General features: G+C 35.3%; 3 protein-coding genes across 3 annotated transcripts; all 3 read right to left on the reverse strand.

Moving 5' to 3' along the window:
- Positions 1 to 2,085: 2,085 nt before the first annotated feature.
- On the reverse strand, positions 2,086 to 2,489 carry GCK72_011502 (uncharacterized protein; the record flags this gene model as incomplete). The annotated part of the gene is made up of 2 exons (XM_053728499.1): positions 2,086 to 2,367; positions 2,412 to 2,489. 2 exons carry the CDS (start codon positions 2,487 to 2,489, stop codon positions 2,086 to 2,088), a joined length of 360 nt encoding a protein of 119 aa, XP_053588076.1.
- A 1,989-nt stretch (positions 2,490 to 4,478) lies between these two features.
- GCK72_011503 (uncharacterized protein) lies at positions 4,479 to 5,947 on the reverse strand (the record flags this gene model as incomplete). Its single annotated transcript, XM_053728500.1, has 4 exons — positions 4,479 to 5,064; positions 5,112 to 5,280; positions 5,330 to 5,495; positions 5,546 to 5,947. The coding sequence occupies 4 exons, from the start codon at positions 5,945 to 5,947 to the stop codon at positions 4,479 to 4,481; spliced, it is 1,323 nt and encodes a 440-aa protein (XP_053588077.1).
- A 1,219-nt stretch (positions 5,948 to 7,166) lies between these two features.
- GCK72_011504 (uncharacterized protein) lies at positions 7,167 to 15,180 on the reverse strand (the record flags this gene model as incomplete). Its single annotated transcript, XM_003103959.2, has 8 exons — positions 7,167 to 7,273; positions 8,231 to 8,261; positions 8,982 to 9,124; positions 9,278 to 9,469; positions 11,039 to 11,325; positions 12,628 to 12,740; positions 13,776 to 14,018; positions 14,995 to 15,180. The coding sequence occupies 8 exons, from the start codon at positions 15,178 to 15,180 to the stop codon at positions 7,167 to 7,169; spliced, it is 1,302 nt and encodes a 433-aa protein (XP_003104007.2).
- Between the last annotated feature and the right edge of the window lie 585 nt (positions 15,181 to 15,765).

Here is a 15,765-nt window from a genome sequence, read left to right on the forward strand (position 1 = left end):
TTTTTTATTTTCAACAGTGGTCGCCCGTGCCTGAAGTTTATTTCGGGCTAGAAAATATGGAAATTCCTATGATAATGGTCAAAAATACCTTCAAAAGCGAATTTTCAGTGCCGAAAATGCTCTAAATTAGTGCTGGCTGAACTTTTTTGGGTTTCTAGGCCACGGAAAAGCTCAAAAATATGGTTTTGGTGACCTAGAAATCGAAAGTTCGGCCACACACTCAAATATCCAGATTCAGCGCGCGGAGACGCTGTAAGTGAGTATAATAATGAATCACTTCGAAACTTTAAGGGTTCCGCCACAATGAGTTAACTAATTTTTTCTCACATAACAGTCTTAACCAGATTTGCAAAATTCCAGGCAGGAAAAGTTGCGGCATTTGAATTTTTGAATTTTTTTCAAAATTTTTCTATACTTTTTCTCAAGCATATTTGTCAAAAACCTTCAAAATATGCAAAAAAGCGTCTTACACAGTTTCCTGGCCGTGGACAGGGCTGGGCCGGAGGAAATCTGATTTTGGTCAAGCCCTTTGTAAGTAGAGTTTCAACAACTTGACATTCTGAAACAATTACAATAACTGACATCCTGACAAATAAACTGGTTCATTTCTTCATTAGTTTGACAGAAGATGTTACTTCATTAGAAAACTAAATCAGTTAAAATTAGAAAACTGTTTCAACTTCAGACACCGACAATTCGGATATCACAGTCTCATCGATCCGTTGTGGTCGAACGACAACCAGACTCTCTGGAACAACTACAGTAACCGACGTCCTCTTTTTCTGATTCTGAATCCATGTATGAACTGTTTTGAAGTTACTAATATAAACAGATAGAATCTATAAATATGGGAAATAATAAACATTGTAGATGAATTTGTCGAATGATAGTGGTAGATCAGAATTATATTTCAAGATCGTTTTTAAGATTGTGATGACTTCAAAAATCTGCAAAAGTATAATTTCATAATTTAATTTGATATAATCATTACACCGTTATCAGCAACATATTGACTATGGAATTTATAAAAGTGTAAGTGTCCTTTTGATGAATTCCTGATATTTTCCATTGGATAGTTATTATAATTATTAAAATTATGTTAATTAAATGAATAGAAACATTCAAAAAGTCCAAATTGATCTCACAGTCCGAAGTAGATAATACAAGTCTATCACCAATAAAAACCAATCGGAAAACTATCAGTACCACAATCAGAACACATTTAATATTCCTGCGGCTCATATGAATATCACAGGTTTTGAAATACAAATCGGTCACTCGGAATACGACCACAAATAGATCAATAATTATATGAAATAGAATAATATAGCTGAAATGAATGAAGAACAGGAGAGTCAAGATAGATATAGGGTAGTTGGATAAGGTAATTATAGTGATAATTACAAAAGCATACATTGAAATATGGAATGAGAGGAATGGTGAGAAATGGGCGGTCTGGAAAGCGGGGACGGATTTTCAAAGGAGGTGTTGCAATTAACATGAACTGTTTTACAGTGTAACTCACCTGTTTCCGATAAATTTTCAAAATATACAAACCAATGAGAGATAAAGAAACCGGAAGATGTGTCAATGTTTTGACGAAATTCGTTTCAAAATCATCCAATCCATCCAAAAATATATATGGTTCGGATGCATTTTTGTAGTGGAATCTTAGATTCATAATTGTTGATCAATATAAGGAAAACGACATGAAGTGTAAAGTGTCAGGTGACTTTATGTTAAAGACTAAATCGGTTTCTTGAAATAATTATTTTCTCGAGATAGACAGCTGCATTAATTTTAGAGGAAATGTTTCTCAAAGGGGGCAAAGCTTGCTTAAAACTCAAAACGGAAAAATATGCATAAATTTAGATTTATACTAACTTAAACATGAAAATTTCTGAAAATTATGTGTAATACAACTTTTAAGACTCCTGAGATGAAACACAATTACAATTTCGTGAATTGTTCTTAATTGTTGTCTGCATTGAACTATTGCACACTTTATTTCGAAAGAAAACTTGTTTATTTCTTTAATAGTTTGACTGAGAACGTTACATTAGTAGAAAACTAAATCAGTTAAAATCACATAACTGTTTCGAGTTCAGACATCGACGATTCGGATATTATAGTCTCATCAATTCGTTGTGGTCGAACAACACGACATTCTGGAACAACTACAGTAACCGACGTCCTCTTCTTCTGATTCTGAATCCATGTTTGAATTTTTGTGAAGTTACAGATATAGACAGATATAATCCATAAATATGGGAAATAATAGACAATGTAGATGAATTTGTCGAATGATAGTGGTAGATCAGAATTATATTTCAATAAAGTTTTGAATATTGTGATCACTTCCAAAATCTGCAAAAGTATAATTTAATAATTTAATTTGATAAAATAGTTACACCGTTATCAGAAACAGATAAACTATAGAATTTATCGAAATGTAAGTGTCCTTTTGATGAATTCCTGATGTTTTCCATTGGATAATTAGTATAATTAATAAAATTATGTTAATGAAATGAATAGAAACATTCAAAAAGTCCAAATTGATCTCACAGTCCGAAATGGATAATACAAGTCTATCACCAAGAAAAACCAATCTGAAAACTATCAGTACCACAATCAGAACACATTTAATATTCCTGCGGCTCATATAATGGGCCTATTCTTGGGCAGCGAAAAACTTTTTTCGCTGGTTTTTTTCCGATTCACGGAACCAGAAAATCAGCGAAAAACTCTTCGCGCGCAGGCATTTTTTGCTGGAGTTTTCTCTTCCATATTTGGTATGTTAGGCCATTCACTTCGGGACCATTTTGTTTAAATCAGTGATCCTTTAATTGTCGATTTACGGGGAATTATTTTCAGAGAAGCACTTTCACCATTTATTGGGATTGGGAATATGATTTTTAGGGGTTTTTTTGCAGTTTTTCGTAAATTTTCAGATTCTCAAGTATGATAACATGTTTTGGAGTTGTTTTCCGTTTGTTTAGCCCTTTCGCGTCTAATAATTTTACAGCTGGAAGATTGTGTTTAAAAAAGAAACAATTCATAATTGAAGTTAACAAATCGTTAAGATGTGAAAGAAGAACAAGTTTCAACGAGAGAGCATGAATGTCTTGAGAGCAGTTCTTTGAGCTTCTGCTGTCGGATATGGGTCGGCAACGACAGGTTCGTCTTCGAAGTTAGCCGGTGGTGCCTGAAGCCGTCCAATCGAGATGTTGTGGATGACACACATTGCAATGATCAAAGCTCTAGAATTTTTCGGATCCAAACGCAAATTTCTAGCGAATACTTGGAATTTCGAGCACAGAATTCCGAAGACGTTTTCGATTTTCACACGAGTGGCCGAAATAAGTTCATTGAATCGAATGTCATCGGAATTACGAAGCTGATTCGCTCGATACGGTGTCATGATGTGCTTAGAGAGACCGAAGCCGTTGTCAGCTAAACAGAAAGAAGGCATGATGACATTAGAATCGGGAAGAATTCGGAGACCAAGGGTGTTTGCAGCACGCTGGAGATATCGACTCAAGACTCCATCATTGAAAATTTGTGCGTCAGAGTTCACACCGAGCGTCGAAAGTTGGACAAAGATAATTCGACCGTCCGCATCACAGAGGAAGAGCGAATTAAACGAGAAATACGCTTTGTAGTTGTAGTTAAGGCTTCCAGTATGCGGCGGACAATCGATTCTCCAGTGTTTTCCATCCAAAACTCCAATGCATGGAACTCCACACTCAACTCCAGCACTGTTCTTTCTTCTCAGAAACTTTTCTTGCATTTCTCGCAACTCGTTCTTCTCTTTCGGGAATTTAATGTATTCCTTAGCAACATCCTTCAGATCTTTAATGCATTGAACAACAATACGAGAAACCGTTGGTTGACTGAGACCAACGTCTCTTGATAATGCTTTTTGTGATTGACCCTCGCGACAGAATTTGAGGAAAATCGCGACTCGGATTTTGTTGTCGATCGAGCTGGAGCGTGGCTTGCAAAGACTGAGAACTTTGTGAAAAGTTTCAGATACAAACTTCCTGAAACCCAAGAATGAAACATTTTTTAGATTTTAAATGAGTATTACAGAGATTTCTCCACGACGAAACAAAAAATCGACTTTTGCACTGAAAAAGCGGAAGGTTGCTGTTTTAGATTTTCTCAATGTTTTCTTCTTTTTCATTTCATCTGAGAACAACTGCAACATATCATTCTTCACTTTCATCCGTTGTCTCAGCAGTTCCGAAAGAGTTTCGATCGAACTATTCTTGTTTTGTCCAGCTAACTTGCTCAAAGTTGGAGCCATTTCACTGAAACCGATGCTGTGAATGTCTTGTTTGCATGAGAATTTGCTTGAAATATTTTCCGAAACTGCAAGCGACCTAACCAATTCATAACATTTTCACTAACTATTTATCTGAACAACAAATCAAATAAAAAACAAAAAAGAACAAACAAGGAAAATGAACAGACAACTATCGAAAATTCATATCGAAGATATCATCTCCAAATGGATCGTAGTGCTGATGACAATTGTAGTTCTGTGGATTTGACGAGGAGGCCTGATCGAGTGACGTATTCGGGAAATAATTATGATGCTGAACTTGCAGTTGGTGCCGAAAATTATTTTGTTCTTGCATTTGCATCTGTGGTCGCATTCGTTGTTGCTGGTGAGGCTGATGGATATAATTCGACGGCAAAGCTTCTGGTCCAGATAGTTTCAAATTTTTGATATGCTGCAACACACTGGATTCGGCTAAATACCTATCCACTTCCGGCCAATTTTCCACGTGTTTTTGGAATGTTTTACAGATTCTTTCCGAGTCACAACCATTCCCTTCTCTCACATCTTCCAAAGCTTTTACGATAGCTTCATCTGATTTCTCCAGCTTTTTCATTAGCAAGTCATATTGTGTTTCCCTTCTTCTTTTCGGCGTGGGCTTTTCAGAAAAATTCAATTTTCGTTTTGGCGTCTCTACCATCTCATTATCATCAACACATCTAACGTCTTCATCATCACTTTCAATGATTACATCTTCCTCATCTCCGAAAACATAAGCACTGAAAAATAACTATCCATTTTTCGAAAATTTTATTCCCTTCCTTACTTTTTAACAGATCTTTTTTCCAATGCTAAATCCAAAAATTTTAAATTTTTTTCAAAGATGAAGTCATCCAAATCGCAGACGCCGGCTCCACTTTTTGCCTTTTGTACTTTTTTTTTATTGTCAACATAATCCTTCCTCAGATCGTCCCACAGCTTTTGCGCTGTTCCTCCTGGAAAAAGTATGGGAATAACTATTTTTCTTTCGAATGCATTTCGTACCATGCACATTCTTTCCTCTTGGCATAAACTTGCCACAAGCGGCCTCAATCTCATCGAACAGTTTACGTTGTGTTTCTTTACGGCAAGAGTTCGTTCTCGAAGAATCCCAAAGAACTGTATGTTGCTCAACTTTCTCGATAAAAAACACGACATCTTCATATTTATACTGAATATTACATTTTCTCACTTATGACTCAAACATGTGGAAAAACCAACCTCAGTATACTTATCATTCACCTTCTGCTTCAACTTTCGACCACTTTTCTTTTGTCGCTTCACATCACCAGTTTCACAACTCTCATGAATTTCCGAATTTGTTTCGCGAATTTCAGATAATGCTTTTCTTTTCCTTATATATTGAATATTGAACCGTGAAGACTTCACATTACTCTCATCATCCAAAATCTCATAATCATCTTCATATCCTTCACATCCATTTCCTTTCCTTATATTTTGAATATTGAGTTTCGAAGATTTCACATTACGCCCATTATCCATATTCTCGTATTCTCCTTCGTAATCTTCATATCCCTTTCCTTTCGCTATGTGTTCAATCTTCAATTTCGACGCCTTCTCGTAGCTGTGATCATCCCAAATATTGTATTCTTTCTTGTTCATACCGTTTGAGAATCTGAAAATTTACGAAAAACTGCAAAAAAACCCCTAAAAATCATATTCCCAATCCCAATAAATGGTGAAAGTGCTTCTCTGAAAATAATTCCCCGTAAATCGACAATTAAAGGATCACTGATTTAAACAAAATGGTCCCGAAGTGAATGGCCTAACATACCAAATATGGAAGAGAAAACTCCAGCAAAAAATGCCTGCGCGCGAAGAGTTTTTCGCTGATTTTCTGGTTCCGTGAATCGGAAAAAAACCAGCGAAAAAAGTTTTTCGCTGCCCAAGAATAGGCCCATAAATGTCACAGGTTTTGAAATACAAATCGGTCACTTTGAACACGACTACAAATAAATCAAAGAATATATGAGATATAACAATATAGCTGAAATGAATGAAGAACAGGGTAGTCCAGCTAGATATAGGGTTTTTGGATAAGGTAATTATATTGATAATTACATAAGAATACATTGAAATGTGGAATGAGAGGAATGGCGAGAAATGGGTGGTCTGGAAAGCGGGGACGGATTTTCAAGAGAAGCTCTTTTCAGTAGAAAAATGTTTTACAGTGCAACTGACCTGTTTCCGATAAATTTTCAAAATATACAAAGCGATGAAAAACAAAGAAACCGGAAGATGTGTCAATGTATTCACGAAATTTAGTTGAAATTCTTTGAACCCATCCAAAAATATATATGGTTCGGATGCATTTTTGTAGTGGAATCTTAGGTTCATACTTGTTAATCAATATAAGGGAAACTACGTGAAGTGTAAAGTGTCAGGTGACTTTATGTTAAAGACTAAATCGGTTTCTTGAAATAATTATTTTCTCAAGAGAGACAGGTGCTTTTATTTTCGGGGAAATGTTTTTGAGAAAGGCTTAGCTTGCTTAAATCTAAATATTATAAGCAATAAAATTATGCCAGTATGCAAATTTGAAACAAGCCGTGCTGCCTAGGGATATCCCTTCATTCGTGGGGAAAAAGTAGAAAATTCAGATTTTTGGTGAACAACTGATCATACAAGTCTTGGGGATCACGCACTGGAGCATTATTAAGAAAAGCATGTCAAGACTCGATTTCTTGGCGCTTGATAGACGTCTCAGTTTCGTATATCAAAAAATCAGACTTGTCAGCGTTATCGGAGTGAGTCATGAGAAATGCAAGTTCATCCATCTTGATATTCTTTTCACGAAATAATGTTCGAATTTGGTTCCCTGTCATTTCCTGATACCAAATTCTATGGTCACAGCATCTTCAGTCACATTTTGATCGCTCCAGAATCCGACAATATCTTTCGAATTCCATCGAACTTGAATATCTCCCTCTGAAAAGTTATAGAAAATGAGTTGAATACTTCATTTACGTAAACTTACTTATTTAACCGAAGCATTTTGTTGGAAATAAGTTATTGAAGATTTTCCTTCAGAACGCTCGAAAATCTGTAATTTTCTTATTTTTTGACACTTTTTGCCGATTCCCGGCTCAAATTAATAGAAATCGACTTAAACTGTCGGAAAAAATGAATCCAGCCTATTTCAGCTACAGTAACCATCTATGGCATCGTGGCGGGACCCTTAACTTTCCAAAGTTTCGAAGTAATGCATTATTATACTCATTTACAGCGTCTCCGCGCGCTGAATCTGGATATTTGAGTGTTGTGGCCGAACTTTGGATTTCTAGGCCACCAAATGCATATTTTTGAGCTTTTCCGTGGCCTAGAAACACAATAAGTTCGTCCAGCACTAATTTAGAGCACTTTAGGCGCTGAAAATTCGCTTTTAAGGAAATTTTTCATAAGAATTTCCATATTTTCTAGCCCAAAATAAACTTCAGGCACGGGCGACCACTGTTGAAAATAAAAAATATTAAAAAACTGAAGAAAATGTCTAAAAATGCATTTTTATCTCTCACATAAAATATAAATTCGCCATTTTTTCAAAAGAGCATTACATAGGCGGCGGCGGTGGGGAAACGGAAAAAAAATAAATAGTAGTAATTACAGTAATACAAGCAGGGGTACTGTAGCAGTGGGGGGGCGGAGTCTAGTGTAGCTTAATGAAGACAGATAATAGCGCATAAATAAGTGGGCGGGGCAAAGAAGGAGAAGAAAATAAATTAATTTTTGGGATTTTTTTTTGAAAATAAAGACAGAGAGATCGAAGTGTGAAATTAAAAGCGGGACGACGGGGGGTGATTATAGACAGGGTTACGGTAGAGGGGGCGGGGCTTATGGATCCGGGGAGGGGTACTGTAGTGTTGAAGGTAGATCAGTTGAGCGCACTTCGAATGAATTCGACGAGACGTTTGGCGTACTGAAAAATAAGTGATTTTAAGATGGAAAATCTCAATTTCAAGGATTTTAAGGTCTGAAATTCAATTTTCATTGTCATTTTCAGATTCAGGGCGGCGATACGGTTAAAATAAGTATAATCATGCCATACTTTGGCAAAATTTGAAATTTTTCGAAAAAAGATGGGTCCCACCATGAAAACTTCAGGGTTACTGTATTTTTTCGAGTCTATTTTGATTTTCATTGCAAATTCCGTCGATTCTAAAAGATTTATTCGAAAATTCTTCAAAATCGGCAAAAAATTAAAAGTTACAGATTTTCGAAACTTTTCGAAAGTTTCTAGACTACAAAAACTACCGTAACCCGCTCACTTTCGTAGCGAGATCCATAAAAATATTATTTTCGGATTCAGGGCGCCGAGACGCTTCGAATGAGTATAATCATGAAGGGATTTGAAAAAATTCGAAAATTTTCGAGTCTCAGCACGACTTTAAAGGCGCATAGAACCCAAAAATCTCAAATTGACTCAAAATATGTCATGATTATACTCATTCGAAGCGTCTCAACGCCCTAAATCTGAAAATAGAGGTTTTAGCTTCTAAAAATTAAATATTAGAGCGAAAAACTCAAGAAAACAAGATTTTCAGCCGATTTTTATGGATTTTGGCTTAAAATTCATCATTTTCAATCAATTTCAGCCATTTTTTTTGCTGATTTTCAGCGTTTTTCCCATAAATCTCACCTGTTCCGGCTTAACAGTGCTAATATTCTCGGCGTCCGATCCATATTTCACAGTTTTCGCGGCGGTGGCACTGCGCTTCTTGATACCGTAGTAGGTGAGGATGTCGACGAGTCCGATGAAGTATATCAGGTTCTTTTCAAAGTCTGAAAATCAATTTTTGGGCTTAAAATTGTCAAAAAATACAACAAAAAATCGATTTTCAAAATTTTTGAGCCAAAAACTTCAAAAATCGTCAAATTTTCAACTTTTTAGACAAAAAAACTCCACACTTTTCGAATTTCCCGCCAAAATTCTACCTCCTGGACTCGCAATCGCATAGAATTCATCGTCCAAATCGGGTCCCCCGGATACTCCTGGAAACGCTCCACCAGTCGATGGAATCGGTGAATCTGGAGGCGTCGGAGCCAGCTCGTCACCGGATTCTTCGGAATTCTGCTCGACGGGACGATTCGCGGCTTCCTGCGCGGCACGTTCGCAATCGTGGATTCCTGAAAAGATAAATTTCAAAAAATAATTTTTTTTTGAAAAAATTGAGATTTTGGATGAAAAATCGATAATTTTCGAGTCAAAATTTCAAAATTTTGAATTTTCATTGCTATATCCAGATTCAGCTCGTTAAGACGCTTCGAGTGAGTATAATCATGCCTTGGTTTGCTCAAATTTGAAATTTTCGAGGTCTATGCGCCTTTAAAGTGGCCAAATTCCACTCGAGACCCAAAAATATCAAATTTCTTCAAAACTTGTCGTGATTATACTCATTCGAAGCGTCTTGGCGAGCTTATCCAAGTTTCGATGGTGAAAATCAGAAATTCCGAAAATTTGAGCCCTAAAATTGCGAAAAATGGCTGAAATTTAGGGTTTTTGGTTGAAAATCGTCATTTTTCATTCAAAATTAACGAAAATCGTCTGTAATCGCCTCTGAAACCCAGATTTCCAAATTCAGCTTTCCAAGACGCTTTGAATGAGTATAATCATGCCTTGGTTTGCTCAAATTTGAAAATTTCGAGGTCTATGCGCCTTTAAAGTGGCTAAATTCCACTTGAGACCCAAAAATATCAAATTTCTTCAAAACTTGTCGTGATTATATTTATTCGAAGCGTCTTGGAGAGCTTCTCCAAGTTTCGATGGTGAAAATCAGAAATTCCGAAAATTTGAGTCCTAAAATCGCGACAAATGGCTGAAACTTAGGGTTTTCGGTCGAAAATCGTCATTTTTTCAGTCAGAATTGGCTGAAATAGCCTAAAAACCCAAATTTTCAGATTCAGCTCTTCAAGACGCTTCAAATGAGTATAATCATGCCTTGGTTTGCTCAAATTTGAAATTTTCAAGGTCTATGCGCCTTTAAAGTGGCCAAATTCCTCTCGAGACCCAAAAATTTCAAATTTATTCAAAACTGCTGGTGAGTATACTCATTCGAAGCGTCTTGAAGAGCTGAATCCAGAAATATGCATTTTATTGGTCTTAAAACGAAATTCAGCGGGTTACGGTAGTTTTTGTAAATTGGAAATTTTCGAAACGTTTCGAAAATCTGTAACTTTTTCACTTTCCAATCGATTTTTCTGAATTTTAGTTTGAAAATTGTAGAATCAATTGAATTTCAAAAGAAAAAACTAGTTTTCCACAGAAAAATTTGCGATTTGATGGATTCTGGAGCAAAAAAATGCGATTTTAGGCGGTTTTTCTCGATTTTTGAGCTCAAACTTCGAGATTTTTCGAATTTTCATTGCCATATTCGTTATCAGCTCGTCAAGACGCTTCGAATGAGTACAATAACGACCTGTTTTGCAGAAATTTGAAATTTTTCGGGTCTCGAGTGGAATTTGGCCACTTTAAAGGCGCATAGACCTCGAAAATTTCAAATTTGAGCAAACCAGGGCATGATTATACTCATTCGAAGCGTCTTGACGTGCTGAATCTGAAAATTTGGGTTTTGAATGCGATTTCAGCGAATTTCAGCCATTTCCGACTGAAAAATGACGGTTTTGGGTCATTTTGGCTCAAATTTTCTCGTTTTTTCCAGTTTTTCGGTGAAATTTTTGCATTTTTCGTATACTAACCAACAAGCAGCGAGTAATCCATCAAATGCATTCGAGTCAACCACTCGGTATCACTCGACAACATATCCAACAATTGTTTTCCGGCCTCCGGCGGCAAATTCAATTTCCAATTTTGTTCCAAAAAGTCGTTATCTTTCAAAGTTGGCAAATCTTTCGCTTTTTCTTTATCCGACGCCGCACGGGATACTGTAGATCCCTTCAAATCGAATTTCGTGTGGACACCGTATTTACGACCGAACACGTTACGCATCACGATTAGATACGTCTCCGAACCGTCGATTGTTAGTCTGAAAATGAAAATATCGAGATTTTGGGACGAAAACTCATCAAAATGAATAAAAATGGACTCAAAATCTGAAAAATTCACTAAAAATTGACCAAAAATGATCAAAATTCGGTTCAAATCAGTAAAAATAGGTTTTGGCTGAAATTTGGCTGAAAATATAGTAAAATTACTCAAATTTCATCAAAATCTGATCGGTAACTTATGAATAGACTGAAAATTGTGGCAAATCTAAGAAATTTGGCTGAAAAATGTGCGAAATCGACCAAAAATAATCAAAATTTGATTCAAATCGGTAAAAATAGAGTTTTGGCTGAAATTTGACTATAATTACTACAAAATAGCTAACAATTTGTGCTTGATTTGAAAATTTGGGTTTCAAAGGCGATTTCAGACAATTTTGGCCAATTTTTGGCGTGAAAATAGCAGAAACCGCCTAAAGTCACATTTTTTCGGTACAGCTTTTCGAAAAACTTATTCTTAAACAGGATTACGATAGATTTGAAACCAATTCAGTTTTTCGTTCAAAATACAGACTGCCCCAAGCAATTGGAACAAAAAATTAGAAAAATCGACTTGAAACTAAAAAAGTTACAGATTTTCGAAACTTTTCGAAAAATTTCTAATATACAAAAAGTACCGTAACCCGCAGAATTTCGTGGTGAGACTCATGTAACATAGATTTTCAGATTCAGCTCGCCAAGACGCTTCGAATGAGTATAATAACGACCTGTTTTGAAGAAAATCGAAATTTTCGGGTCTCGAGTGGAATTTGGCTACTTTAAAGGCGCATAGACCTTGAAAATTTCAAATTTGAGCAAACCAAGGCATGATTATACTCATTCGAAGCGTCTTGACGTGCTGAATCTGAAAATTTGAGTTTCAAATGCGATTTCAGCCGATTTTCGTTAATTTTGAATGAAAAATGACGATTTTCGACATAAAACCATACATTTCAGCCATTTTTCGCAATTTTAGGGCTCAAAATTTCTATATTTTTGATTTTCACCATCGAAACTTGGACAAGCTCGCCAAGACGCTTCGAATGAATATACTCACGACCTGTTTTGAAGAAATTCGAAATTTTCGGGTCTCGAATGGAATTTGGCGAATTTAAAGGCGCATAGATCTCGAAATTTTTAAATTTGAGCGAACCCAGGCATAATTATACTCATTCAAAGCGTCTTGATGAGCTGAATCGGAATATGACGATGAAAATTTCAAGTGTAATTTCGACAAGAAAAATTGGCAAAAATTAACGAAAATCATGGATTTTTGACATAAAATTCAAAGGCTGAAACCTTACCGATACAATCCGAGATATTGGGGCAGGAGGGTCTTTCCTTGCTTCTCGACGACATATTGATGATAGTTACGGAGGACTGAATGGAGTTCCGCAACCGCTTCCGAATCCATTGACTGAAAAATTGAAAGAATTGATTTCCGCAGTTTCGAGCGACTTTTAATTGAAATTAGCTAATTTTGGAGCAATTTTGAGACAAAATGAATCCAAAAATGACCAGTTTTTGAGGATTTTCAATATAAGCATTCTTATTTTCATTAATTTTTGATTCGATCAGTTTCTAGGCGTCTTTCAGATGATTTGAATCCAATTTTTATGAGAAAAAAAAGCGTTGAAGGAGGCACGCCAGACCACCGCTATAGAGTTTCCCCAAAAAACAAACGCGTTAGAGGTGCGCCAGAAACGAGATTTTCGACGTTTTCTGAAACGATTTAAGCAAAATTTAAAGAAGCGTCAAAGGCGCCCCAGCTAAGTGACTTATCGACATTTCGATCAGTTTCTAGGCGTTTTTTGGACGATTTAAAACCAATTTTTATGCAAAAAAAAGCATCAAAGGCGCGACAGCATCTGCGACTTCCGAAATGGCGTTTTTGTGGATTTTCAGCTATTTTCAGATAAAAAAAACCGCGTCTAAGGTGCGCCAAACGCGAGTTTTCTCAGACTTTTATGGTTTGTCTTGGCGTTTTTTTTGCTGGTTTTTCTAATATTTTTCGGTTATTTCTGACTAATTTGGAATATTGTATCAATTCCCACTGATTTTTAACAGACTTTTGCCGATTTTAGACCATTTTAAGTCGATTTATCTGATTTTTTCGCTAAAAATGGTATTTTTTTTCTGAATTTTAATCAATTTATTGACATGCTTGACTGTACTCAACTAATTACTGCTTAATTCGATTAATGTATCAATTTTCACCGATTTTAGACCATTTTCAGCCGTTTTTTCAGTTTTTTGGCTAAAAATCGTCTATTTTTCGATTTTACACTAGTTTATTGACATTTTTGCTTTATTGACTAATATACCAAATTCCATCGATTTTGGTCGATTTTGAACGATTTTACCCAATTTTTTACGGATTTTAACGGTTTTTAGCCGATTTTAACCAATTTTAATCCATTTTTAACCATTTTTTTCGATTTTTATGCTTTACCTTAATAACAAACCGCTTATCATACGATATAAAGAATCTCGGTGTCGAGTCTTTAGCGGATCCGTCCAACAAATCGGGTTCCGGTTCGTAACTCGTCAAACTACGTAAATATTCAAACGAATCGACACCGAATTGTTCTCGAAGATTCCGGAACACGTTGGGACAGTACTCCTTCACTTTATAGTGACTCGGCATGATGTCTTTGTTGAAATTGTGATTGTCGATCTTCACTTTTGAATACGCCTGGAAATTTGGGCGGTTTTTGGTGGGAAAATGGTGAAAAATTGAGAAAAATCGTTCAAAAATACTCTAAAATGCATATTTAAAAAAAATTCGAAAAAAAAAATTTTTTCATGATTTTTTCAAAACTAGAAAACATGTTCTAATATCAACTATTTAGGTGGAATTATGGGTTTTCGGGTGTAAAAATTGGGGAAAATTGAAAAAAAAACACCCAAAAATGAGTATTTTGAGCGGAAATTCGAAAACATTTTTTTCAATTTTCAGAAAAAAAATTTTTTTTTCAAATTTTTACAAAACCAAAAAATGTGTTATAGTATAAGCAGTTTAGGTGGAATTATAGGATTTCCGGGTCTGAAAATTCAAAAAAATCGAGAAAAATCACCCTAAATTTTTTCAATTTTCAGAAAAAAATTTTTTTTCAAATTTTTACTTTTTTTTTCGAAATTAGTCTAAAACTGATCTCTATAAGCTGAAATTAAACATTTTTAAGTATGAAATTATCTGAAAATCGAGGAAAATTACTCGAAAATTCAATTTTTAGTCTTATTTTTAGCTGAAAACAGGATTTTTGATAATTGTTTTTAAAAATTAAGGTTTTCTGAGTTTTCAAGGTGAAAATAAGGTTTTTCGTTGTAAAAATCGTCAAAAAATGAGAAAAAATCAATAAAAACAGTAGTTTAAGCGAAAAAATTTGAATTTTTTGAAAAAAAAATTTTTTAGAAATTGCTTGAAATCGAGATTTTGAGACGAAAATAGGGTTTTCAGGTGAGAAAAAATGCTGAAAATATAAAAAATTACCCTAAAATGTTATATTTTGAGCAAAAATTTTTTTTTCCAAATTCGAAAAAATTTTTTTTTTTTGAATTTTCGGTTTTTTTCTCGAATTTTTTAGATTTTAGGGTTATTTTTTATGATTTTTTCATATTTCTTATCAGATTTTAACAATTTTTATCGATTTCCACGGTTTTCCACCAACCTTAAAGTCATCTGGCATCAACAATCCGGGCGGTGGGACGTGCAACAACTGGTCGACGGTATGATTGATTCCCCACATGAAAACGGACAAAAGGGGCTCTTTGGCACGGAAAAGCTTCCATTTCGGCACCAGAACCTTGCCTTTCCCCTTTTTTGTCACCATCTTTGTCTTCTTTTTCGTCGACATCGCTTTTGGGGGCTCAAAGTGACCTTAAATGTTTAAATTTTTAATTTTAAGTACGATTTTTGAGTTCTCCGCAATTTTCTGATATTTCTAGCATTTTTATTCTCAAAAATCCGTTTAGAAATCGCTTTGAAAAATCAAAAAATTGAAAAATTGAAAAAATTTAATCTTGTCCGAGAGGAGTACACGGGGAGACGTCATAGCCGAAAGTTTTGGGTCATGCGCCTTTAAGGATTACGGTAGGCGGATTTATTTTTCTTTTCTAAAGCGAAAAATGCGATTTCAGAGCGATTTTTGGGGTTAAAAATATCAGAAATTCACGAAAAAACGGCGAGAAAAAAAATAGTACGAAAGTGTCGGCGGTGGGGAACGGCGAAAACAAAAAAAAAGCAAAACATAGAGTCAGAGAAAGTAAACAAAGAATATATTTTGGGAAAAACTACTTTTTGCGCTTTTTTTCGCCTAAAAATGACTCATTTTGGCAAAAAAACGGGCAAAAACAACGCTAAAAACAAAACAAAAAACAAAAATCGCGTTAAAACCAAAACTTTTTGATTTTTACCCATGCGGCTACTGCGACGTAGTTCG

This window comes from Caenorhabditis remanei, chromosome III, assembly GCF_010183535.1.
Source record: "Caenorhabditis remanei strain PX506 chromosome III, whole genome shotgun sequence".
Taxonomy (NCBI): Eukaryota; Metazoa; Nematoda; class Chromadorea; order Rhabditida; family Rhabditidae; genus Caenorhabditis; species Caenorhabditis remanei.